The sequence below is a fragment of the Mya arenaria genome, chromosome 5 (genome assembly GCF_026914265.1).
Source record: "Mya arenaria isolate MELC-2E11 chromosome 5, ASM2691426v1".
Classification (NCBI taxonomy): domain Eukaryota; kingdom Metazoa; phylum Mollusca; class Bivalvia; order Myida; family Myidae; genus Mya; species Mya arenaria.
The window spans coordinates 80,634,222-80,658,490 of record NC_069126.1 but is presented as its reverse complement, the minus strand read 5'-3'; the positions used below and the strand labels follow the sequence as shown (position 1 = coordinate 80,658,490).

The following is a 24,269-nucleotide window of genomic DNA, read 5'->3' as shown; positions in this document are numbered from 1 at the left end:
TTAAAACCCTCCTTTCTCCCTCTCTTCTCTCTTCCATTCTCCCCTCTTTTTTAAAACTCTGTCTTCCCTCCCCCTCTCCTTTCCCCCCTCTTCTGTCTTCCCTTCACTCCCTCTTCTGTCTTCCCTTCTTCTGGCTTCGCTTTTAACACTCTCCTTTCTCTCTTCTGTATTCCCTTTCCCCTCTCCAGTCTCCCCTCTTTTGTCTTCCATTCTCCCATCTTCTGTCTCCCCTACTACCCCTCTCCATTCTCCCCCTCTTCTGTCTTCCCTTCTTTCCTTCTTCCATTCCCCCTCTTCTGTCTTCCCTACTAACGTCCCTATTCAACTTCCCCATTCTCCCTCTCCATTCTCCCCCACTTCTGACTTCCCTTTTCCACCGCTACTATTTTTCCTTCTAATACCCTCTATTCTCTCCCTCTTCTGTCTTCCCTACTACCCCTCTCCGTTTCCCCTCTTCTGTCTTCCCTTCCCTTCTCCATCCCCCTTTCTCCCCCTCTTCTGTCTTCCCTTCCCCCCTCCATTCTCGCCCTCGTCTATCCCTCAACTCATCCTAGTTTTCCCTCTCTTATATTATAAGGAAATTATTAAAAAATATATCGATTATAGCTAAGTGCTCTCATACCGCAATTTGTCAAGAATGGAAAGGTCAAATTGGTCAAATTAAAGGGCAATTACTCAAAAGTTAAGATGCCTGTCTTAATGTTTCGAATACATAAATTAGTAATTTTTGTTGAAGCTCTTAGTAGTTTCTAGTAGCTCTTGTTTTAGCGTTTAATAATTTTCGTTACAAAGAGCGTCACGGCATATCCAGTTAAAGAGTCAACAAGAAGACAGCAATATAACAACTTTGTCAAGTCGTCATAGGAAAAGTTCACAAGACTACATGATCACAATATCTGTGTATACGATTTACGCTTCAATAAAAAAAATATGTCGTACATGTAGTTGCGATCCCAACATTACGACATAGTAGACTCCTTATTTCAGAACTGTAGTAACTTTGATAATTAATACTCAGAGTAGGAGCATTTATTTCGTCGGATAAGCGAAATAACTTGAGTAATAACCAGGCGTTTGATATGCAACTTCAAATATGAGGCGAAAATCGCGACGGTTTGAGAACTAATGTTGTCCAAAAACTGCTCGGCTACTGGTATAGATATAGCTTTATTCATGCGCAGTACAATATATCGTACGTGCACATGGCCTGTGCTATCATTGATGCACGGCTAGTGTTACATAGAATCAGAATTAAATCATATTCATGAAATAAAACATGTTTTTTTTTCTGTCTAGACAGATAAATCAAACAAAACTATGTTGAAACCTCCCCGATGTATCTAAAAACGTTGATCACCATAATAGAGACCGGTTTTTGAAACGGCAGAAGGGCGATAACTCGGGGATGCTTTTGAGCGAAAAAGCTCCAGTTATTATTCGTGTCTTTTTTCGGTGTACGACTCAACAGTTTAATCACACAATTGAACAATTATTCAGACTTTGTTAAAGTTAACAGCGTTGCTAACGTCGCTTTGGTTTCATATGACCTGTCAAAAAATCTCGAAAGACCGGATATATTGGGCTTTCGAGATTTTCTGACATTGTTAAACTACAGTAATTCATATTAATTTTAAGCTAGATCGTTGCTTTGAGTGACCCCTTTGATAAATCTGAAGGAAAATTAAAACAAAACAATTTTTGCCTGTTTCCTGTAAGACTCCTGTAACACTGATTTACTTTCTTTCCATTATGGCATAAAAACACAAGCGGGGCACAGTGTTCCCTGTGAGACTGTTGTAAGACTGATTTACTATCTTGGTGTTTATCTTATGTAGCGTAACACACAAGCGGTCTTAGGACTGTGTCTTGAGTGACTCCGGTAAGCCTGATTTACTATGTTAGTGTTTATTGTCTAAGGAATTAACACACAAGCCAGCCTACATTGGACTGTTTCTTGTACATTACAATTAAAAGAAAAAGACTTATGGTCCCCGGTAAACACATATTTATTTGTATACAATTTCCTTTTATTGAGACTTATATTTTGAGGATCCATGTTTTTGAAACTGAAATCCGATAATAAAGTGCCGATCTGTCTAGTATTTGGCAACTCTGGTGTCTTAAGTCATTGCGCAAATGTCCCGAAATATCCTGTTTTCGTTTAATCTTTTTCATCAGATGCAGTTGGTATTTAACACGTATTGCCTGTTTTAGCAACTGTACATTGAAAGGTCGAACGCCATTAAGGTGAGCATTTGCATGTTGTTTTATTCTGTCGAGCTAGGATCTATGGCCCAGGTCAACCATTTTTATGTTGAATAGAGTGTCAATCTACGACCTACGATCTAGTTCGACAATATTTGCTTGTTGTTTAATTCTGTATTTTGTCGAGATCTATAACCAAGGTGAACCAATTTCTATGTTCACAGATTTTCGATCTGCGATCTACGATTCAGGTCGACCATTTTATTTGTTCTTCTGTTCATGTGCGATCTACAAGGTACGCGCCAACTTCACACATAGTTATAGCTCTTGTTATAACTCTCAACCATTTAAAAGAATAGAACGACAACTCTTACAAAATTTACAAAGTTGTTTCCCTTGTTTAACGAATATATTCAAACGCGGTGATGACAATGAGCCACTCTTTGAAATGATGCTTTAAAGTAAATGTCATTTGCAGTCATAATATATTTCAATGTAAAAGTGAACATTGTATAACACACGTAAACTCTAGAACGATTTTGCATTCCGACGCCACCGACATAGACGTGGTCACAGACATGACCTCCTTTTTCTTCAAAGCAAAAATAAGAACAACAACAACAACTACAACAACAACAAAATATAAACAAAAACAAAAACGCGGGCAATAAAAACTGTCGTCGATGAAAAATGACGACGAATTAAAGTTAAGTAGTGTAGTAATTCAGTGATTACATGCTTTTTAACTTCTTCGTCTGAACAAAACATCAATTTCATTGACAAAAACGCAAAATGAACCATATACGGCATGAGGGCACACGCCATGAACTATATGCCTAACAGTGCCCCACATATAGTTTGCCGACGGCCTGTATGCGGTAACGAAAGCACTAACATGCCCGCTTATTTCACCAAAACCGTTGACTAACAAAACTGTAGTAAGACCTAAGTCTACTTCATGGACCATTTAATCCAATTTCATGTATCACTCGAGTCTCTCCCAGAAAAAAAATGAGTAAATTTATTGGACTTATTTTTTGTTTTGCCTTTTTAAAATCAACGACAGACTAAACAATTAAAAAATCATTTATACATATTTCATACTTTTCCAATTCTGCACCTATATTTTAACAGCGATATAATCCACCTTTTAATCGTCTCAGCAAGCCCTAGTGTAAAACTATGACCCCCTAATAGCAACTCTTGAAGACATTTCAGTGTTTTGACAGTGAAACAATAACACGCAATCAACACAGCGACTGCTTAATCACCGTGAGAGGCCTTTAATACAAAGTCACTACATTATAAAAAGAGAAATCCAATTCAAAAAGTTTATATATTAAATAGTAAACATGAGAAATTTCTTTTAAATGTCTTTGCTGTCTTGCTGGTGCGTCACGCTCAATTATCTGGTATAATATGGTTTTACCATGCAGTCGAACCCTGTCGGCTCGAACTCCAAGGGACCGGCGAAAAGTCCTCGAGCCCCGGGATATACGAGCCAAGCGGGAATGTTTGCATTCAGTAAAACAAAAATCGGACCTTTACATCCAGTTTGAGCCGACGAGGAAATCGAGCCAAGCGAGTTCGAGCCAACGGGGTTTTACTGTTCGTATTTGTTGAGTTGGAATTTAGTTATAGATGTTATTTTTTCATATATAAGGAACCTCTTTTTCAGGTCATGCATTTAATTTTGCCAAACTCGCCATGGAATATTGATGTTTTAAACATATTGAAAATAAAACATACACATAATGTAATTGCCTTACACACGTCTACAGACACAAGTGTATACCAGCTGTTAGAATTATGACAAGGCCAAAGTTCAGGTATCTGTGTATGTAAGCTGATTAATACTCCCACTCGCAAGACCTTTTCGGATTTAAATTTTCTTTGAAGCATAATGCACCGACATAATGTAACCCTAATCAAAGCTTCCCTGGTTCTTTAACGTGTACCAGCTACTGTCACACGGGGGCTCCCATTAAACGTCCCTGCCGGAAGACGATTAGTATTATCTGTTGTGGTGCAGCGGGGTATCGAAGTTGCGATCCCTGGATCGACAGTAGAATGTATCACCACTAGATCACGATTTCGCCTCTCACACACAAAGCAAAACAATGTGTGCTTAGGGTTACATTTTTTGTCCAAGACAGGTAATATTAGCAGGAATTGTTTGGATTTTTAACTTATAATGCTTTATGTTAGAACGTTTTAGTCATCACTGGGGAATGGCGTAAAAGTTGTCTTTTGTATAAAGCTTTTTAAACTAAATATTATAACACCTTTTTAACGATTTCTTTTAACCTATTACAGCATTAGGGTCGGCGCCTGTTTCGTACGTAGGGTCAGGTAGTCAAAACCACTATTATTTTCTAGGCCAGAGTCATACGAAAATTGTTGTTATACTCAATTACCTATATTGTCAGCAACAGACTCATTTACTTGTGTATGCATTTTCATCTTTGAATACTCAAAGTTTAAACAATAAATGTGAATGAATTTGCTGGGCATTAATCAATGGTTTAATGTACTGACACATGTATAGGGTCTCAATAGTCCGAGGAAGTGCATTTAAATATGCATGAAGATACATAACAGACTTGAATAATTTTATCGCAAACAAAAGAATGCTTCATTCGATATTTTGCTGTATGTTGGGAATTATTCATAGAGCAGTTTGATAAAAGGGTATTGTTTGTTGTCCTGTATCGTTGTTTCTCTTGTTTATCGATTATTTTGGCTTGCTCTATGTGCCTTTAAACATTATTTTGGTGCTACAGGGCTTGTCACTGTTGTTTCCATGGTTTCAATCCAGCTTATGCCACTGTAACGTTACCTTTACAGGTGTTGAGAATGTGTGTCGCAGTAGCGGCCCGGTAGCTCAGTCGGTAGATCACTCGCGCTGTTAGCGGGAGGTGCCGGGTTTAAGCCCTGGTCTGGCTACACGTTTTACTCACCCTGTGACAAATGGCGCCCAACGTTGAGCCGTACCTGTATATGTCCTCAAAATCTTACGCGTGGGTTCGTAGAGATTAGGTTTACCTTGTTATTTTCTCTAACATGGAGATTCGTGGACATATTCCAAATTTGCAGGAGAGTATGACACGGTACTGTTACCTATCCAGGTGCTTAGAAAGTATTTTAGCGGCCCGGTAGCTAAGTCGTAGAACACTCGCCCTGTTAGCGGCATGTCCCGGGTTCTAGCCCCGGTCTGGCTGCACATTTTCCTCATCCGGTGACACCTACTTCTTCAGCTTGAAAGAATTATCCATATTTTGGTAGCAACATCAATTACCTATACATGTGTTGGGAACTGTGTCGCAGTAGCGGCCTGGTAGCTCAGACGTAGAACACTCGCCCTGTTTGAGCCCCAGTCTGGCTGAAAATTGTCCTCACCCTGTGACACCTACCTTTTAACACACAACGTCGCTACAAAGCAAGACACACAATATGGTCGGGCTATCGCCTTGAAACGGTCAGCCGAATAAGTTCTTTTTGGGTTTAAACTTGCGAGTAGAAACCAGTTTATGCGTACTCAATCTCACGACATTATGTTCTCTTAAATTATCTATACAAAGCTGTATAATCGACATCTATACGTGTACCTATTGACCAAGGTCGCATCTCCTAAAAGTACGTTATATTCAATCGATTTTATTTAACCATTTCCAAATTTCATAAAGCTGCACTCTCAGATTGAACGTTTTGACAACTTTTTTTTGGTCTTGGATCGAGCCAATTTTTGCGAAAATGCATGGAAACCAGTCAAATAAGACTGCTGACAAAAATAGATCGCAGATTTTTATACTCAAGTTCAAAAATTGATGTTTTATGCATTTTTCTAAAACCGTTAGTATAAGCTATAAAACATTAATTTTTCGAACGGAAATATAAAAATCTGCAATCTGATCTTTTGTCAGCAGTCTTACATCATTGGTTTGCATATATTTACCCAAAAATTTGCTCTTTCCAAGACAAAAATAAATAAAAAAAATGGTCAAATTGTTCAATCTGTGAGAGTGCAGCTTTAAGGGGCACAATATAGGCTACACGTGATAGATGGATAGTTTTATAATCTAAATACTTCATAATGTTTAACGCGTTTCACTTGGATGTTAACAACAAAGAAAATATTTAAGATTTGTGTATAAATGTGAAATATTTGCGATATTTCCGCGCTTCTTTAAATGCGAAATCTGTGACCACGTAGGTATTCATTGAAAATCCCCAGTTATAAAGGCTTATATTTATTTAACTGTGTATATTTGGTTTTAATCATAGTAGTGAAATGAGTTAAACGAAATCATGCATTTAAATATTTACTTTTAACATCAACCTATAATATATGCCTTTAAGTGTACGATTTTTAGCGATGCAAAGAGTTTGTGCAGGCGAATAAGTAGCACACTCATTAAAATCAGATCTGTTAAATCACTTCACGACGCTTCTCTGTTATAATACAAAAAGCAATGAAGCGAATATCACGATATGATTTTAATGGGATTGGATTTTAAGTAAACTTTCCGTTACCGAAGCCGTGTTTTTGTGACAGGGTACTTGATTTCGTCTGAGTTTAAAGGGACTAGACACAGATGTTCTCAAATCGGCAAATACAGTATTAGCTAAAAAAAGCCAAGAATTATCAATACGAGCTAGTATGAGGCCGATAATATACATGATTAATATAAAATTTTGTCGCTGTCTCAGCTGAGTTAAAAATTACCTATTAAAAATAGCGCATAATGGTTCCCAAGTTTATAGTGTGTATATTAAGCATGCGAAAGTCACGCTATTATTTAAAAAAATCATATACCGACGCTATATTTATAATTATTGATATTTACGTGGTAGACAAACCCAGTAAATTTCGATTTGGAAAAAAACTCGTAAAAAATGCGAAAGATGTGTCGTCAGCGATGTGATTCATCAATAAGTAAGATTCAATGCGTTATACAAAACTATATCAAATTTGTGTAACTTTTCGACAATTATCTTTATTCTTGCAATGGTAAGATTCAATGTGTTGTACACAGCGAAATAAATTTTATTAAAGTTTTGGACAATTTTCCTTTTTATTGCAATGGTATCATCTGGTGTCAAGTCCCTTTAAACCAAATTGAACCAAGGTGAAAATGCTAATTGAGGAAATATGATTCCCCATGGGCATTCATCGCTTCATAAATTTCAACTGTTCAATGTTTCACAAAATTTCTCGATTTAAACTTTGATTTGTTTAAAATATTGGAAACTGTCTGAAGTTACACTTAACACGCGTCTTCCGGGAGTAGAACTTTCGTAAATACATGTGAAACTGTGATTTTAAAGGATATGAAATAAAGCTCATTATATTTAACACGTCGTTTTGAAATACACAATAAATATATTAAAGGAAAGGAATTTTACATACAGGGGAAGTAAAAAAACAACCTGTTTGAACATGGGGGCGTTAAAAACTTGTGGACGAATTCTAGTTGTTTCTGTGAATATATTCTTTCTGGTGAGTTTCAGTACAAATATGAAATCTGATTTTCTTTTTAAAAAAATAATAAGTTTTGTAGTGAAACGAAGATTAATACTATTGATTCTTCATTGGTTATAAAAAAAAACAGAATACGTTAGAGATGTCAAATCAAAGAATGTTTTTCGCAGCTCTCCAAGACTCACTTGTTTTTGTTAATTTACTTTTCTTTTATGCTTTTTATGAAAAGCCATGCTATTTTCACTGCTTTTATTTTCACTTCATTTGAACTATCTAATCTCTTATAGACCTTGGTCCATGTATAACAAAAATAAAGTCAAAAATATAAGCGAGCATTTCAGTAACGCAGCGATTATTATGCTGTGATAAAATGTTTTGAAATGACGTCAACCAAATAACTTGAAAAGTTATGATTCTTAATTAACGCCAATTAAACTAATATTTGGAATAAAAGAAAAGAAAAGAACTTTGTTGAATAACGGTCTTTGATCAAAGTTAATTTTACTCCAGATAAAAGTAAATATTATTTTCACTCGAAGACAACAAAAGCAAAACATATTTTGATAGATGCTGCTTTGAGCGGACAACAATGGCTGTTATATATTGATATACACAGTATGAACGTTCTTCCGTGGGTAGTATATATTGATAGACACTTGATACGTGGACACCAATGAATAATATGCTATCTGATATTGATACACACACAGTGGCTGGATGACAAAGGCTCATTAATGTCATAAAAATCAGTTTAACAAGCCAAAATTATATTTTACACATACTTGAACATGTATATCATTTGACAAAATTCAAAAGTACCCTATACTGTTTCTTATTACAGTAAAGGCTCCTTTTGAATTTTGTCAAATCTCATTTTATGTTTAAGGCAATGTATTATATTAATGATAGACATGTTCAAGTGTGTGTAAAATATAATTTTGGGCAGTTGAACTGATTTATTATGACTTTAATGAGCCTTTGTCATCAAGCCACTCTTGATACACACCCAATGAACGAACAACAATTGGTAATCTAAACTCTATTGATAGACACCCTTTGAAATACAACAATGGGCAATATATATTGATGGAAACCCTATACAAGGGCGACAATAAGGAACATATAAATCACATATAAATCTCTAATGAAAAGGTCGGACAAAAAATAGCAATATATATTGATGGAAACCCTATTATCGGGCAACAAAAAGAAACATATAAATCTCTAATGAAAAGGTCGGACAAAAATAGCAATATATATTGATGGAAACCCTATTATCGGGTGACAAAAAGAAACATATAAATCTCTAATGAAAAGGTCGGACAAAAAATAGCAATATATATTGATGGAAACCCTATTATCGGGCGACAAAAAGAAACATATAAATCTCTAATGAAAAGGTCGGACAAAAAATAGCAATATATATTGATGGAAACCCTATTATCGGGCGACAAAAAGAAACATATGAATCTCTAATAAAAAGGTCGGACAAAAAATAGCAATATATATTAATGGAAACCCTATTATCGGGCGACAAAAAGCAACATATAAATCTCTAATGAAAAGGTCGGACAAAAAATAGCAATATATATTAATGGAAACCCTATTATCGGGCAACAAAAAGAAACATATAAATCTCTAATGAAAAGGTCGGACAAAAAATAGCAATATATATTGATGGAAACCCTATTATCGGGCTACAAAAAGAAATATATAAATCTCTAATGAAAAGATCGGACAAAAAATAGCAATATACATTGAAGTGTGTATCACAGCGATTTGTAATGATGAGATTTGATTTTAAAGCTGCACTCACGAAGATTAAACGTTTTGACAACTTTTTTATTTTTTGTCTTGGAACGAGCCAATTTAAGCGAAAATGCATGTAAACAAGTTATATAAGACTGCTGACTACAACATAGATCGCAGAGTTTTATATTTAAGTTAAAAAAAGATGTTTTAGGCATTTTTCTTAAACCATAGTAATGCTTTTAGCCATAAAACATTTATTTTCAAATGGAAATATGTAAATCTGCGATCTGATCTTTTTTCACCAGGCCCCAATTTCTCGAAACTTCTTAAGCTTAACAGGCTTAAGTAGCTAATTTCAATTACCCCAAAAACATACTTAAATTGATTTTTTATAATTGTAAAATGGTTAATTGTGATTTTCATAAAGATAATTTCTATCTTAAGTATAAAAAACTCTTAAAGAAGTTAATATAAGGCAATTTATTAAAAACCAAAAATAATGAGATTAGCTTAATCCTGTTATAAGGGAATTAAGAACTTTCGAGAAATTAGGGCCAGTCCATTATCATTGGTTTCATTATTGCAGATATTTACTCAAAAAGTTGGTCATTCCAAAACAGAAAATAAAAAATAATAAGTTGCAAAAACGGTAAATCAGTGCAGCTTTAAATATCATCAAAGCATGTTCCATGTCATTGCTCAATATTCCTGGCATGATTAAATTTGAAACGAAATGCAAAATTTGAATATACACTTTTATTAGCAATAGATGAAGGAAGCAGTTCTATTTTACATAAACATGACGGAAGTTTATAGGGAATAATAACACGCATGGCTTCACACCGTTCATGAGATTTGTCGTTCAAATACGAGTAGTTTTCAAAATCAAAATTTCAAATTACTGTAAATTGTATTTATCTTAAAGGTGCATTCTCACAGATTTACCGTTTTTTATTTTTTATCTTGGAATGAACCATTTTTTTGCGTAAATATCTGCAAACCATTGATATATGACTGCTGACAAAATATTAGATCGCAGATTTTCATATTTATGTTTGAAAATTAATGACATTTTCGAATAAATTGGCTCGTTCCAAGACAAAAATAAAAAAGTTGTCAAAACGTTCAATCTGTGAGAGCGCAGCTTTAAAAGAACTCGCTCATTCTTTAGCATCAAATAATGTCCACGGTATTGCATCTGAAAACACCCATAGAATAACTATTTTACTCTTTGATACCGATATTGCAGACAAAAACCGTCTTACAAATAATAAAAAAAATGGTTTTAGTGGGGCCCGAGACCACACCGGAACAGACAAGAAAACATAGAAAACTGACAACAAAACCAACGCCCACAAGGACTCATCTTAAAACATCAGGATAACTTAACCTTTAAGCATTTTCTTAAAAAGCGTTACTTGCGCTATTCAAAATCGCGGCCTTCAAAGGGTTCTAGCAGTCAGTATATTATTTTTTACAATCCTAATCAATTGTCATTCATTATTTCGCCATACGAAAACGTGCATTTTAATAATAATAATAATAATAATAATAATAATAATAATGAGCGAGTCCCAAACAAAAATAAATCAATATGGCGAAATCTGGTTTGTTATTGAAAACAATGTAGATTTCAAACATTGCTATTGTAGAGAAATAGTTTCCCTACAGGGTTATTATTCACTAGCAAACATTTGATACATATCAGATATTTACTTTTAATTTTATTTTGTCAAATTAATTTTGAATTATTCCCCCAACTATAATGAACGGTAGTACATCATTAGTACATAGGCAGGACAACAATATCACATTTGTACCAGTACGGTACACATCAATTTAAGCCAAACAGGAGAGCCGCCGATCCATTACGGGGCACTACCCGTGCTCAACCGACATTAACGAAACCTTAACGGAGTAATGCCGTTGGTGTCCCGTTGCTCGGAGAGCCGCCGATCCATTACGGGGCGCTACCGGTGCTCTACCGACATTAACGAAACCTTACCGGAGTACTTCCGTTACGGTCTCGTTGCTCGGAGAGCCGCCGATCCATTACGGGGCGCTACCGGTGCTCTACCGACATTAACGAAACCTTACCGGAGTACTTCCGTTACGGTCTCGTTGCTCGGAGAGCCGCCGATCCATTACGGGGCGCTACCGGTGCTCTACCGACATTTGCGAAACCTTACCAGAGTACTTCCGTTACGGTCTCGTTGCTCGGAGAGCCGCCGATCCATTAGGGGGCGCTACCGGTGCTCTACCGACATTAACGAAACCTTACCGGAGTACTTCCGTTACGGTCTCGTTGCTCGGAGAGCCGCCGAGCCATTACGGGGCGCTACCGGTGCTCTACCGACATTCAGAAACCTTACCGGAGTACTTCCGTTACGGTCTCGTTGCTCGGAGAGCCGCCGATCCATTAGGGGGCGCTACCGGTGCTCTACCGACATTTACGAAACCTTACCAGAGTACTTCCGTTATGGTCTCGTTGCTCGAAGAGCCGCCGATCCATTACGGGGCGCTACCGGTGCTCTACCGACATTTACGAAACCATACCGGAGTACTGCCGTTGCAGTCCCGTTGCTCGGAGAGCCGCCGATCCATTACGGGGCGCTACCGGTGCTATACCGACATTTACGAAACCTTATCGGAGTACTGCCGTTACGGTCTCGTTGCTCGGAGAGCCGCCGATCCATTACGGGGCGCTACCGGTGCTCTACCGACATTTACGAAACCTTACCAGAGTACTTCCGTTACGGTCTCGTTGCTCGGAGAGCCGCCGATCCATTACGGGGCGCTACCGGTGCTCTACCGACATTAACGAAACCTTACCGGAGTACTTCCGTTACGGTCTCGTTGCTCGGAGAGCCGCCGAGCCATTACGGGGCGCTACCGGTGCTCTACCGACATTCAGAAACCTTACCGGAGTACTTCCGTTACGGTTTCGTTGCTCGGAGAGCCGCCGATCCATTAGTGGGCGCTACCGGTGCTCTACCGACATTTACGAAACCTTACCAGAGTACTTCCGTTATGGTCTCGTTGCTCGAAGAGCCGCCGATCCATTACGGGGCGCTACCGGTGCTCTACCGACATTTACGAAACCATACCGGAGTACTGCCGTTGCAGTCCCGTTGCTCGGAGAGCCGCCGATCCATTACGGGGCGCTACCGGTGCTATACCGACATTTACGAAACCTTATCGGAGTACTGCCGTTACGGTCTCGTTGCTCGGAGAGCCGCCGATCCATTACGGGGCGCTACCGGTGCTCTACCGAAATTTACCAAATCATACCGGAGCACTGCCGTTGCAGTCCCGTTGCTCGCGCATGCAGATCAATGGAAGATTTTTTAGCACGTTCAAAACTTACCGTTTCCGGTCGATGTTCTCACAATCTCCTGTCGACGTAATACTGTTGTTCACGATGTGATACCGTTTTTTCGCGATGTGATATCGTTGTTCGCGATGTGTTACCGTTCTTTACGATGTGAAACCGTTCTTTATGATGTGAGAGCGTTCTTCACGAAGTGAAACCGTTTTTTATGATGCGATACCGTTCTGTATGATATGATACTATACTGTGCTTAACGATGTGATGCCGTTGTGCTGTCGTACTAATACCGATTCCCGAAAATCGCCAAATGTTATGCTCAGTTAAGCTCCGGCGAGCCAAATCGGCTAGGTGTGACAGACCCTTTTTGTTTTTATTATATGTCTAAAATGGATATTAAATGAAATGTAGTTTAGTTTATCCGAAAAGCGTACCGAATGGTATACGAACTTCCCGGTTAAAATTACAAAACAGTGAAAACTTCTAATTGAGATTTTCACTGTTCGAAACAGTGAAATTCCATTTATTTCACTGATATATCTCTATACACCGCCGAGAAGCATATAATACATGTTCTTCAAGTATCCCGTTATGCTTATCATGCCAGAATCCATCGCCCGCTGTGATAAATGTATATCTTTTACCTCGGCAGTTTATTGGGGTTGTCCTATTTGGCGCTGGAATGTTCCTCCGATTCGGTAAGAAGTACACAGACGACTATGTTCAGTCAGCCGAAGAGGCGCTCAAAAAGGCTCTGGAAGATACAGGTACGTACTTATATTAGGTACAAATATTTGTATTAACAATGTAAATATTAATTCGTCATAAAATTGACAGTATATTTCAAACAGCTTTCGTCGATATTTGCCTGATAGTCTATGCGGCAAGTTATTTTGCTTAAAATGTGTTCGCCATACCTATTTCATTAGTTTACCATGCGGAATTCATTTTTATCTCCGAAGTATTTGAAGCATTAAAAACGTATTAAGTTTATAATTGTACTATACTGTACTGGCTTCACTAATATCAATTCCCATGGATCGGTAGTTGATTAATTCAGGAAAGTCCGATCTGGCACCTCCACGCCAGATGAGTCAAGCGGAACTTCTTCCATGCGCACACTCCCTTTTTTATGCCTTTCAATGAAACATAATGCTGTTTTTAATGTTCATTATTGTTTCCCAGGGATTGGTAACAGCACGGACGTGGATCTGGACATGAACGAGCTCTTGCTCACCCTGTCAATCGTGCTTATCTGCATCGGGCTGTTCTTCGGGATCATATCTTTGCTTGGAGTTCTTGGGGCTTGCTGTCAGATCAAGTGCCTCCTTGTGATGGTAAGTGAAATGTCCTGAAAATATGTTGTTGTTGATCACAGGTTCTAATGTTATCTTCTTGTTTGTATATATTCTTCTTCTTCTTTTTCTTCTTCTTCTTCTTCTTCTTCTTCTTCTTCTTCTTCTTCTTCTTCTTCTTCTTCTTTTTCTTCTTCTTCGTTTTCTTCTTCTTCTTCTTCTACTTCTTTTTCTTCTTCTTCTTCTTCTTCTTCTTCTTCTTCTTCTTCTTCTTCTTGACATTTCTTTTCAAATATTATGTTTAAAGGTGTCTGCTTCTGTTTTTGCGTTTCATTTAAGGTCTTAGTCCATTTAGGTCTTAAACTGAAATGATCTTAGTGTCATATTATCGCTATTTTTCTACATATTTGTGTTAATTGAGCTTAAGCCAGTATAAAAATGGACACAGAATTGAGGAAATAAAGCAATCAATGTTTTGCCATTTGTAACTAAGCTGAAGTTACGACTATTTTTTTTTATTGAAACGCCCTCCGGGACGCTAGTGAATATGGGCCCAGTATCCATAAGCCAACGAAGACACTGATAAGAGGCACAGTGCTAAGGCCAAACATATACTTAACGAGAGATACACACCGTGTAAAAACAAACAACGTAGACAAACTACACATGTACATTGTATTAACATATCTGTATACATAAATGTTTGGGCTATCATTTTTGCTCTGTCAGTTTAAGAGGAGATCACTGCTGGTTTCAAAAAGTTCATGAATACTTCACCTTACACCTGTACCAACCAAGTCTTATATACTGTAGTATACATCACTGGTGGCTTCATTTAGTTCATGGATACTCAACCTAACACGTATACCTACCAAATATTATATAATACATTATACATCACTTGTGGTTTCAACTAAGTCATGAATACTTTCCGCCTTTGCCAACCAAGTCTTATATAATATATTTTACAAAGTACGAATTCATATCGGAATTTGCTTCAATATTTGAAACTCTTTCCTAATTGACGTCTCTTTAAAAAACAAATCTTGAACAAAAACAGGCCTCACTTGTATCATTATGTATTAATTACCATTTTATTTCTCTTCAATTTTACTGAAGCGTTTTACAACAGAATAAACGGGCCAATTTCTTGACCTCTAAAATACCATGATAGACCCAAAATTCATAGAACAAAAGATCTATCATGATGAAAAAACTTGCGAAAGAACTAAAATGACCTCTACCTGTTTGAGGAATAAAATAAACTAGCTAGCAACAACAACCTATCAACAACATTGCATATGTATATTATCTTTTTTATAGATACAAATTACTAGAGAGTAAAACTAATCGGAAATGTGATTAATCCTAGAAAATACTTACAAAGGAACACATGAGTTTTCTTTTGTCCCCTGTGCAAAAGACAAACTTGCAGCGATTTTGTTTAGAATAGATAAGGTTTTACTAATTACATATCGTCTATAGTTCCAAATGTCTTTGACGCGTGTACCTGTATCGATACAATTATTGTCATTATTTAAAAGCCTTCCTGTCGCTAATTTGACACCGTGCTCTAGGTCTTATTTATTCTTGCATACCAGGATACCTTATAATTGTTGGCATGCTAGAGATTAAACAAACTTGTGGCCTTGCCAAACTAATGGCAATACATGTAATTGTTTTCATTGCAAGATCAGGTATGGAGATTTAGAAACTAAATCTTCTTATACGGCCTTATAGACATACATTTTTTTTGCGTAATGTTAAGTATTGTTTTTGCTCGTAACGACCCCACTTGTCAAATATATCCATAAGTGTCTCAAATTATACCCACAACGTTATAGTGAAAATTATAGTATATAATAGGCTTGTTTCAGAACCCAAGTTCGAATATAAGTAGTAGCAGTATAATTGGTGTCAAATATTTGAAGTGTCACCTCTGTGGTATGGCCATTAAGTAGTGCATGGAACTATCAATGGGACGGTCTGCTCCGTGTATTTGCAAGCTATATTAGTTCAATGAATTGGTTGAGCGAATTTAAATTGCCTTTCTTCTGTTTTCAGTAGAATGTGATCATCTGCCTTATTAATTGAGGAATTAGTCTGTGCTTTATGCCGTATAGTCGTGCAAGGAGACTTCGATGGGACTGTCTGCTCTTTTTATCTGCAAACCATATTCCTTTTTTTCTGATTTACAATTGGTTTTTTACTATTTTCAGAATGTGTTCATCTACCTAGCCATATCAATAGCGGAAGTTTTCTGTGTTATTCGCATGTTTGGTTATGCAAAGTGCCTTGGATGGGACTGCCCGCTCCATTTATCTGCAAACTATCCCCATTCGGTCCATTGAAAGAGTTAATTTCAATTTCTTTTTACAGTACGTGATCTACATAGTCATACATTTGAGGAAGTTGTCTGTATGATTCGCCGTTTAGACGGGCACGGCTGGGACTGTCTGCTCCGTTCATCATTTCTCTTTTCCTTGGAGGAATGAAATTCAATTGCTATTCATCTGTTTTCAATATGTTGTCATCTGCTTAGCCATATCAATGCGGAAGTAGTCTGTGTGATTCGCAGTTTAGTCATGCAAGGCGCCTTAGCTGGGACTGTCTGCTTTGTTTATCTGCAAACCATCCCCATACGATCCGTTGAAAGTTTCTTTTTACAGTATGTCGCAATCTGCTTAGCATTACCCATTGCTAAAGTTGTCCGTGTGATTCGCCGTTCATGCAAAGCGCCTTAGATGGGACTGTCTGCTTCGTTTATCTGCAAACTGTCATCATTCTATCCATTGAAATATAATTTTTTTTTTCAGTATGTGGTTATCTGCCTAGCCATCGCAATTGCGGAAGTTGTCTGTGTGATTCTCCTCTACACTGATGATACGGTAAGACAGGATCTAAAACTATCATTCCATTGACCAGTATAAATAGTTACTGTATTCTGAAACATTAGAACAAATGTAGATCCTGTAATCATTATCATCTTGGCATATATCATCATGTTGAAAAGTTTGTTATGAAAGGAAAGGAACAGAACTGAAGTTTATTTTAGCTTACGCAACAAAGCCTCTCGTCTTTCAAATGTATAAAACGTAAAGAGTATACCCACAACCTGCCCTCTGCTTTGCACCTTTACCTACGTACACAGTGACAATGATGCTTCTAGCGCATCTTTCATCCGTATTTCTACGTGCCTACTTACTGCATCGAAAAGAACTTTATGCAAGACATATCACTACTTATATGTGATACGTTCAGATTTGGTTTTGTAACTTGAAACACTATACCAATGTTTAGCAAGCAATCAAATCACTAATGCACTTCTCTGATTATGACAATGCTGTATTAAATTATAATATTTTTTTTACGACGATTGTGAATTTAGTTATGGCGACAATAACTTTATCAATCTTGTTTGCATGATGTTTTGTGATGATGTTTTTGTTGTTGGGAAACGGAGTACCCAGAAAGAAACCCACTTGTCCGACTTGGTCGTCACTATAAACCAACCGCCGGCAATTGAACTTTGGTCAGAAGCGCGGGCACTAAACGTTACATTCGCTAACAGTTTGACGTACTTTTTGGAAAAATAATTTTAAATTTTAAATCCCTTTTAGTTACAAAAAAAGGTTTTTATCAGTGTAAGAGTTAGATCGCAATATATTTAAAGATGCACTCTTCCTCCCTGATGAGATTTACCACAATAAATAATACCGTTTTAATATACTAAGAAGGACGAATAAATGTCGAAAACAATGGTTCTTATGAAGGATACCAAGTTTAATTTGAAAGAAAGGTGCAGAAAACACGGTATTTCTACCTTATGAGACTATCGTTGACCACAGTAAATACTTTAGCATTCACCAATCATTTAATATTTTTGCGCTTTCTGCTATTAAATACACGATTTCAATCTTGATATCAGAAATTAATGTTTTCCATGAAAGCATTATTTAGTAAGTAGATGAAGGTTTATCAGTCAAATTTAATGTTTGTTATACATGTGTATGTATTGATTTTGAATAAGAGTGTCACTTTAAGTTACGCTTATGCTGCTCGTTAAATATGGCTTTTAGAGCTCACTTTGAAAAAATATATTGCGATCAGTACATTTAAACAAGCACTTGCCCTCTATGATTTTTCAGTTTGCTGACAAGATTAAGACCAAACTCAAGGACAACATCAAGACAGACTATCGCGGTCTCGGTGCCAGTGATATCTCGTCCGTCTCCTGGAACATCCTCATGATTAAGGTAAGCAGGAATACACACGTTCACCCAAGGGCTCCACCAGAGGAAAGGTCTCAGGGCCTCTCCAAAAGGACTCCAAATTGTACCGACATGTACACAGGAAAAGGAGTCGATAGTTACTCATAGCAGCTTTCAGCTGTATGAAAAATCGAGCGAATAAAATAACTATTAACTAAATGTAAACCATATGATAACATTTTTTGCAAAATATGAGGGCATGTATGACGACTGTGATACCATAATTTAAAGGGCGTACCAAGATAAATGCCAACTGAAAAATACCTACTTCTATGATATTTTGTGAAAAAACATCTAAATTGTGGTACTTAAACACATTTGTGAAAATCTCTAAGCACACTGATGGAAACCAATTTTGCAAATGTTAAACTAAAGAAAAGTTTAGCCAAATTTCGTTTTAAGAAACGTTTGATCAAACACGCGTCTCACAGACATACATTGTCAAATAGTTCGTGCCTGAATGACCTCATCACCAATATCTGTTTCCGGTACTACAATATTTCCCACAAGGACAATTCAATATCAGCATAGTTATGATGAAACAAATCTTATTGTAGTGATTAAAAATATTGGGCCGATTGTTCAGAGCTTTGATTTCCAGTGAAGTGTATTATTGCATAAATCATTAAGATTCTTAAGAGTGAACTCCTTAGTTGAATTTATTACGCGATCTTCTTGAAGCGTAATTAAAGGTAAAGAATTCTGATACTGTCGACTAACCATGATAACTTATCCAGAACTTAATTATGTTAACATCGTTATTTAAGACATCGTTGTTAACTTTTAAAGGTGAAATATCTTTTGATGTGATGAAACAAACACAGCTGAATCAGTTGTCTCCATATTTGTTTAAAGTACCGCAGATCACATGTGTCTATTACACTCTTGAGTATTAAAGATTTTATAGTAACAACGATCCAGTTAGCAACGTACTTAGCTTTTACAATATTCCGATTTATCGGCCCTCTATTAACCTTTAGAATACAACGTACATTTTCAGCCAATAAAATTGCAGATTGGCAGTCATTAAGTTCAAGTTCTAGGCTCTATAATTAGGAATTTCAACTTTCGCGGATGTTGGAAGGAACTGCAATTCATCCGGTACTCACTCACTGCGTCAATTTTTGCGTTGAAAATGTGTCAGCAAACGAAGTATTCTAATTCAGATTGCTTGAGTAAAATCTAAATAAAAATTAAGAAGGGCTTGTTTGCTAAGCTCACTCCACCCATTCTTAATAATACTTTTTTACTTCATGTCATCTAACTATAACTTAACAAAACATTCACTAAAAGAAAAGTGTTGCATTTCTTTCTTGTGCAAAATGATGTTTAAGTTTTGAACACCTAGTGCCATCTAGTGCCTATATGTTTAAGTTTGCCTTTTTATAGTACGGTTGTTGTGGCGTGGATGCGTACACAGACTTCGACAACACTGAAAAATGGGCTCACACAGAAACAACAAATGGTGTCACAAAGACAGTGGCTACCCCCGTCTCCTGTTGCAAAACACTACCAAGTTCCGAGGACCTATCATGCGCACAGATACCTCTTCTGGCAACGGAAAACTACCTGTCAGAGGTAAGACTATAAGTATCTCCCATGGCAGAGTAAGATAGATTTCCTCATCACAAATACATTCTTTTATGCAAGTTTATGCATGAAATAAGCAAAAGAAATACGTTAAAAACAATCCGCATATAAAATTCGTTTCTTCAGTTTTGACTATATAACACAACACGCCTAAATGGTTTACGTAATGGACTAGAACTATCAATTTCTATCTATAACGGATATAATATTGTATATGTAAGATGTAGTTTACGTAACCATTGGTAACAAGAAAAAAACATATCCAAGCAACATAACTTTATTATTATTATTTTGCAATTAATGTGAAGAAACACAGACAAGACATGTGCTGTAGATAAAGAGCACCATTGAAACTCACAGTTTCCTTTACAAGTAGTTCTCTTACATTACAATAAACATTTTATTAACAGTATGTCATATACGTGACAAAATGATTAACTGACACATCTTAACATAGGCATAAATTACGTACAAAAATATGTCTACAGGTGTATAAGCTTTTACAAAATAGTAACAATTTCAAAAACAGAACATCATGCAATCAATGAAGTCAAGTAATCTCATTTTATTCTCGTAACACTTCCAATCCGATATGCTCACAAAATCACAACACCCTGCTCTAGCTTGTATCAGATCTGTCTTCAAGTACGATGCCAATCATACTATAAAGCCCCTCTTAGTCATCGTCATCTTTAAAGTCACTGGAATTTACATCTTCACTAGTACCCACTATGTAAATAATTTCTTGGAAAACAATGTTTATACAGCCCAATCGTATTCGATACCACTTGGCACTTTTTTTGCAACCACTACATTCTACGTCTCTGTGTAAATTTCATGGGAGTGAAGCCAGACGATGATAATTAGTTGACGTTTACCAAATTATGCCGGATAATAAAAAAAAGCCTTGTTTAAATTGTAGATATGCAGTTGCGCCGATATGTTGCATAAGCATTCACAAGTACAACTTATATTTTCCAACATTTTAATACCACGTTATCGTTTCGTGAGTGTTAATTCCGCAATTTGTCACTTTTTAAATTTAGGTAACAATATAAGTATATATACCCGCAGATGTAAGATACAGTCGAAACTCGCAGTGTCGAGCTCTGTTATCTAGCTGTTCTGGTTTTGTCGAACTCTTTTCTATATCTTTTTTTAGTTAGACATGTTTTGTATATTGGCTATATTGAATGTTATTTATCTCGAAGGATTTCCCGAAGTCCAAATTACTTCGACAAAACGAGATTTTACTTTATGTTAAACTGTTATTTTTGAAACTAATTCCAGGGTTGTTATCAGAAGGCTTGGGAAGATACTCTCGGAAATGCCATCTATGCTGCAGCAATCCTCGGTGGAATTGGACTACTACAGGTAGGAGCTAGCCAGACTGGGGTGGTATTCAATATTATGCTTATCTAGATCTGAAAAGTATGTTTTGAACATATTTAATGTTATCTTTGAGTATGCGCGCTTAAGGTATTTTTATGTAGTGGAGCTTTTGATTCATTATTGATAAAGATAGTTTGATGAATGTGTGGTCTGTCTTTTTTAAATGTACGTTTTGCGCCTGTTATTCAGTGTGTCTGGTCAGTAAGCCTGTCATAAAACTTAAGTTTTCTTTTGAAACTCACACCTCACGTTCAGTCTGATCAGTAAGGCTGTCATACGACTAAAGTTTTCTTTTGAAACACACGCCTCACGTTCAGTGCTTCTGGTCAGTAAGTCTGTCATACGACTGAAGTTTTCTTTTGAAACTAACGCCTCACGTTCAAGGCCTCCGGTCAGGTAGCCTGTCATACGACTGAATATTTCTTTTGAAACTCACGCCTCTAGTTCTGTTTCTCTGGACAGTTAGCCTGTCATAGGACTGAATATTTCTTTTGAAACCCACGCCTCACGTGCAGTGCCTCCGGTCAGTAAGTCTGTCATACGACTGAATTTTTCTTTTGAACGTTCAGTTACGCTGGCCAGTAAGCCTGTCATATGACTTGAAACACACGCCTCACGTTCAGTTACTCTGGCCAGTAAGCCTGTCATATGACTTTAAACACACGCCTTACGTTCAGTGTCTCTGGTCAGTGAGCCTGTCATATGACTGAAGTTTTTTATTGAAACACACGCCTCACGTTCAGTGTCTCTGGTCAGTGAGCCTGTCATATGACTGAAGTTTTCTATTGAAACACACGCCTCACGTTCAGTTACTCTGGCCAGTAAGCCTGTCATATAACTTGAAACACACGCCTCAGTTTCAGTTACTCTGGCCAGTAAGCCTGTCATATGACTTGAAACACACGCCTTACGTTCAGTTACTCTGGCCAGTAAGCCTGTCATATGACTTGAAACACACGCCTCACGTTCAGTGTCTCTGGTCAGTGAGCCTGTCATGCGACTGAAGTTTTCTATTGAAACACACGCCTCACGTTCAGTGTCTCTGGTCAGTAATCTTGTCATACAACTACAGTTTACTTTTGAAACACACGCCTCACGTTCAGTGTCTCTGGTCAGTAAGCCTATCAAACAACTAAAGTTTTCTTTTGAAACACACGCCTCACATTCAGTGTCTCTGGTCAGTAAGCCTATAAAACAACTAAAGTTTTCTTTTGAAACACACGCCTCAAGTTCAGTGTCTCTGGTCAGTAGGCCTATCAAACAACTAAAGTTTTCTTTTGAAACACACGCCTTACGTTCATTGTCTCTGATCAGTAAGCCTATCAAACGACTAAAGTTTTCTTTTGAAACACACGCCTCACATTCAGTGTCTCTGGTCAGTAAGCCTATCAAACAACTAAAGTTTTCTTTTGAAACACACGCCTCACGTTCAGTGTCTCTGGTCAGTAATCTTGTCAAACAACTAAAGTTTTCTTTTGAAACACACGCCTTACGTTCAGTGTCTCTGATCAGTAAGCCTATCAAACGACTAAAGTTTTCTTTTGAAACTCTGAGGCTATAGCAGAAGCATCCACAGTCGAAACTTTGAAATTTAAGTGTAATTTAATGGAACAACGTAGCAAAATGTGACCCATTTTAAAAGTTTTAAAGATGCCTCTTTCATACGGTTCAAGAATTTGGCCATAGACAGCACGTATATTTTATTCTTAAGCACAAATTATATTATGTTCGCTTATTGGAACAAAATATTGTAATTTTCGTTTTTTAATTTATTTATTGATAATATGTATTCATGTTATGTTCTAAACCATCAGATCTTGCTGATCATTGGTGCGATTATCGTGCTATGCTCCGGTGGCAAAGATGGCAAAGCAAAAGAACGACCTAGTAGCGGAAAGGTACTCCGCAAGAACCAAGTAGCTCCCGGAAGTATCCCCGGCTTCAGGGCCGGCAGAAGGCGATACTGATGTGCTGACTACTCAGTGACCACACAAAGAGACTGTGATAATCGTTTCAATGTTGTGCCATTTTGTTTAGATTGTTTTTTTATTTAAAATGTCATTCGGAACTCCTCGGCCATTTTATATCGAAAACAATCTCGGATGTATTTGGACGGTTTACATACTCAAAAATAGGTACGTTTAAGTCCGCTGCAAGTAGATCGCGTAGTAATTTCTGTTAGAAGTTAAACTTTATGACTGAATTCTTGGGAATTTTAATTATGTTTGCAATAATACACATCATTGGCAATCAATTTAAACTTTGATCAATAAATACAGCTCTGAAACACTGCATTTGATTAATGATATAATTCAAAAAATTACGAACTACTTCAACTGATGTACCGGCATACATCCGAGGTTGTTTTCGATAAAAATGGCTGAGGAGTTCCGAATGTTAAAAAAGTTGGATTAGTTCAGTTTATCCGTCCATATGTGTGTTATTGTTTTTGTCATAGCATTAGATCTTTGAGGAAGAAAATGAATTCAGCAGTGATATATTGACATGAAAAGAATGTTTAAAAGTGTAAAGCGAAGTTAATAAGGCCATGATTGTTATAAGTTACTTTTGGTGTTGATTTTATGGAATATATACAATTAGTTTACTGGTACAAACACTTTTAGATCATCTGATGATGTTTTGTTAATTAGAAATATTTTATTAAAAGATAAATTACAATCAGTACAAAATTCTGGCCAACGCGTTCCCATCAGGAAAACAGATATAATACTAACATTTACTAGCAGACAAGGAAAAAACAAACTAAAATAAAATAAAATTATTTATTTAAAAATCTTTTCAAATATTAAACATGCGTTGATCGCATTTCTTATTCAATATCATCTTGAAAAGCATACCAGAAATACTTAAGATCTAAGTTATGAACACAGTCTTAATTAGTTTTGTTTTAAAAAATAAAGATTTTAATGCTGGTAATAAAATCTGAGAAAATA

At 36.8% G+C, this 24,269-nt stretch overlaps 2 protein-coding genes across 2 annotated transcripts; one reads left to right on the top strand and one right to left on the bottom strand.

Annotated features, from left to right (window-relative positions):
• LOC128236005 (cylicin-2-like) lies at window positions 1–521 on the bottom strand. The gene is made up of 2 exons (XM_052950787.1): window positions 437–521; window positions 1–305 (listed from the first exon to the last, which is right to left on the bottom strand). The coding sequence occupies exons 1-2, from the start codon at window positions 519–521 to the stop codon at window positions 1–3; spliced, it is 390 nt and encodes a 129-aa protein (XP_052806747.1).
• Window positions 522–7,378: 6,857 nt separating this feature from the next.
• LOC128233901 (tetraspanin-1-like) lies at window positions 7,379–24,269 on the top strand. Its single transcript, XM_052947772.1, has 8 exons — window positions 7,379–7,705; window positions 13,420–13,534; window positions 13,953–14,104; window positions 16,879–16,950; window positions 18,211–18,318; window positions 19,723–19,911; window positions 21,214–21,297; window positions 23,130–24,269. Exons 1-8 carry the CDS (start codon window positions 7,646–7,648, stop codon window positions 23,280–23,282), a joined length of 933 nt encoding a protein of 310 aa, XP_052803732.1. The 5' UTR covers window positions 7,379–7,645; the 3' UTR covers window positions 23,283–24,269.

Excerpts from the sequence above, each read along its gene's own strand:
- LOC128236005 (XM_052950787.1), bottom strand. The coding sequence starts at position 521 with ATGGAGGGGGGAAGGGAAGACAGAAGAGGGGGAGAAAGGGGGATGGAG. Across the intron at positions 306-436 it reads AAGAGGGGAAACGGAGAGGG|GGAAGACAGAAGAGGGGGAA; the intron begins GTAGTAGGGAAG and ends GGACGTTAGTAG.
- LOC128233901 (XM_052947772.1), top strand. The coding sequence starts at position 7,646 with ATGGGGGCGTTAAAAACTTGTGGACGAATTCTAGTTGTTTCTGTGAAT. Across the intron at positions 13,535-13,952 it reads AAAGGCTCTGGAAGATACAG|GGATTGGTAACAGCACGGAC; the intron begins GTACGTACTTAT and ends ATTGTTTCCCAG. Across the intron at positions 19,912-21,213 it reads CGGAAAACTACCTGTCAGAG|GGTTGTTATCAGAAGGCTTG; the intron begins GTAAGACTATAA and ends AACTAATTCCAG.